General features: G+C 41.2%; 1 protein-coding gene across 1 annotated transcript in view; it reads right to left on the bottom strand.

The window, feature by feature from the left end:
* Positions 1 to 2,500, bottom strand: part of celsr2 (cadherin, EGF LAG seven-pass G-type receptor 2) — a gene marked incomplete at both ends in the record, with an annotated part of 75,482 nt that overhangs the window by 33,185 nt on the left and 39,797 nt on the right. Inside the window, one exon of the mRNA XM_080548674.1 lies at positions 49 to 164. Coding sequence (XP_080404800.1) covers positions 49 to 164 — 116 coding nt within the window. The remainder of the gene's footprint in view (positions 1 to 48; positions 165 to 2,500) is intronic.

Genomic DNA, 2,500 nt, shown 5'->3' with positions numbered 1-2,500 from the left:
TTATTAAAATGGCCGTGTTCACCATCCTGGTAGAGAAGCTCCTCCTACCTGCAGAGAAGGTGAGCTGGATCTGCTCTTTGATGATCTCCACGGCGATGAAGTCGTGCTTCTCATTGAAGCGGCCATTGTAGAGCAACAAACCGTTTGGCTCTTTGGTGGCAAATCTGAAAGACAGAAAAGAAAGCAGGGCTCTTAACAGTTTCTATTCACAACCAAACACACCAAGACATAGTAGACTGGGGCTTTTTCACAGTGGAAAATACTTTGTTTGGGGAAACAACTGTTTCTCTCTCTCCTTTTGTTTTCCTTTCAAACTGGATGACTATAAAATGGTATTGATGCAGTGTGCCTAGTGATTCACCAATGAGGAGAGAGGGTGAGTTTTAACAACGTTGCTATTTTACCCAGATCACTGAACAGCCAACGGGATTACCCATAAGCACGGTGCATTAACTGAGCAAGGGAGGAGCGCTACAAAACAAAGTCATATCTGCAGTGTAAGCATAGCAAACGACGCACTGTAAACTCCTACAGCATGGCATAAGGACGTACTACAAGCAAACTGCGACACTTTAAATGAATGTGCAATAACACTATGTGCAATATGACAACCCTAGGGTACATAAGGTTGCAGAGAAATAGGAAATGTTAGAATAGGTATAGCATAGCATAGAGTACAGCACAGTGTTTTATCTGTACAGTATAGTATAGTGGATAGTGTACATAGCCTTTATTTATGTAAACCAGCTCCTTTCCCTTCTTGTTTTTTTAGTTTTTTTTTCTTTCCTAGCACCAGGGGAGCCACCCCTCCCAAATTTCGTTGTTTGGTACCTGTACTATAGCAATGACAATAAAGATCATTCATTCATTCATTCAATAGCAGAAAGCCATACTACAGTGAGGGAGATGGAAAAGCATTCTGGGAGAAGAGACAAACTGGGACAATTTCAAGGCTAAAGCAAAACATACTAGAGATATAGTACAATGTATAGTACATACTAGATATATAGTACAAGTAACCAAATGCATGGGAAACATTTAAGTAGAGAAAGAAACCTCTTACACCATAATATGATAATACCTACCAAAAACAGCAGGCACTGAATAATAATGATCATGTCTGTCTGTTTGTTTTTATTGTATGTACAGTATGTGACCTATGTGTTTTTAATGTGGAAACTGTATTCTTGAACTGCACTTCTGCCTGTCAAAGGAGAATTTCTGTCACTGTGTTACAGACAATAAAGCAATCTTGAATCTTGAATCTTGATCATTGCCACAATAAGGACACTCAGTAACATTTTACAAGCAGAGGTGAACCAACGCAGAAACAATTCACCGCAAACAAAATGGTATGCATTTGATGTTTTTTGATGGTGGAGCATTAAAAAAACAGGGTGCAACTAAACAATCACAACTTGCATTTAATACTTTTAATAAGCATTAAAAAGCATATTTTAACAAAACATGAAAAAATAGTATGGGATGCCTTGGGGGTCAGTGTGTCGTCTGTTACTGTCACATTACCACAGTTAGACACAGACACAGTCAGACACAGTCAGACACAGTCAGACACAGTTAGACACAGTTAGACACAGTTAGACACAGTTAGACACAGTCAGACACAGTTAGACACAGTCAGACACAGTCAGGCACAGTTAGACACAGACACAGACACAGTTAGACACAGTCAGACACAGTTAGACACAGTTAGACACAGTTAGACACAGTCAGACACAGTTAGACACAGTCAGACACAGTTAGACACAGTCAGACACAGTCAGACACAGTTAGACACAGTTAGACACAGTCAGACACAGACACAGTTAGACACAGTTAGACACAGTCAGACACAGTCAGACACAGTCAGACACAGTTAGACACATTTAGACACAGTTAGACACAGTTAGACACAGTTAGACACAGTCAGACACAGTCAGACACAGTTAGACACAGACACAGTTAGACACAGTCAGACACATTTAGACACAGTCAGACACATTTAGACACAGTCAGACACAGTCAGACACAGTCAGACACAGTTAGACACAGTTAGACACAGTTAGACACAGTTAGACACAGTTAGACACAGTTAGACACAGTCAGACACAGTTAGACACAGTTAGACACAGTTAGACACAGTCAGAGACAGTTAGACACAGTTAGACACATCTGAACCTCGGTGCATCGCTGCCTTGCGGGCTCTCTACGAGAGCCAAAGCCTCAATAACTACTGAGCCTCTAGGGTTAGGGGAACCAAGGAACCACAGATGCCACCGGGGAACCAAGGAACCACAGATGCCACCGGGGAACCAAGGAACCACAGATGCGTCTGACAGAAATTATGAAATTAGGATGAACCCCTGATCCATAATCCCTACGGTCCACAGTGAATCTGCTTTGTATTCAATGTTATTATTATTATGTAATGATATTCAGAACATCTTTGGAGAATTGCGATCCCTGTCACCTGTGTGACTTGTTGGAGCTTGTCACGTTT

The sequence above is a fragment of the Nansenia antarctica genome, assembly GCF_963989245.1.
Source record: "Nansenia antarctica genome assembly, chromosome: 18".
Taxonomy (NCBI): Eukaryota; Metazoa; Chordata; class Actinopteri; order Argentiniformes; family Microstomatidae; genus Nansenia; species Nansenia antarctica.
This window is presented reverse-complemented; position numbering and strand designations above follow the sequence as displayed.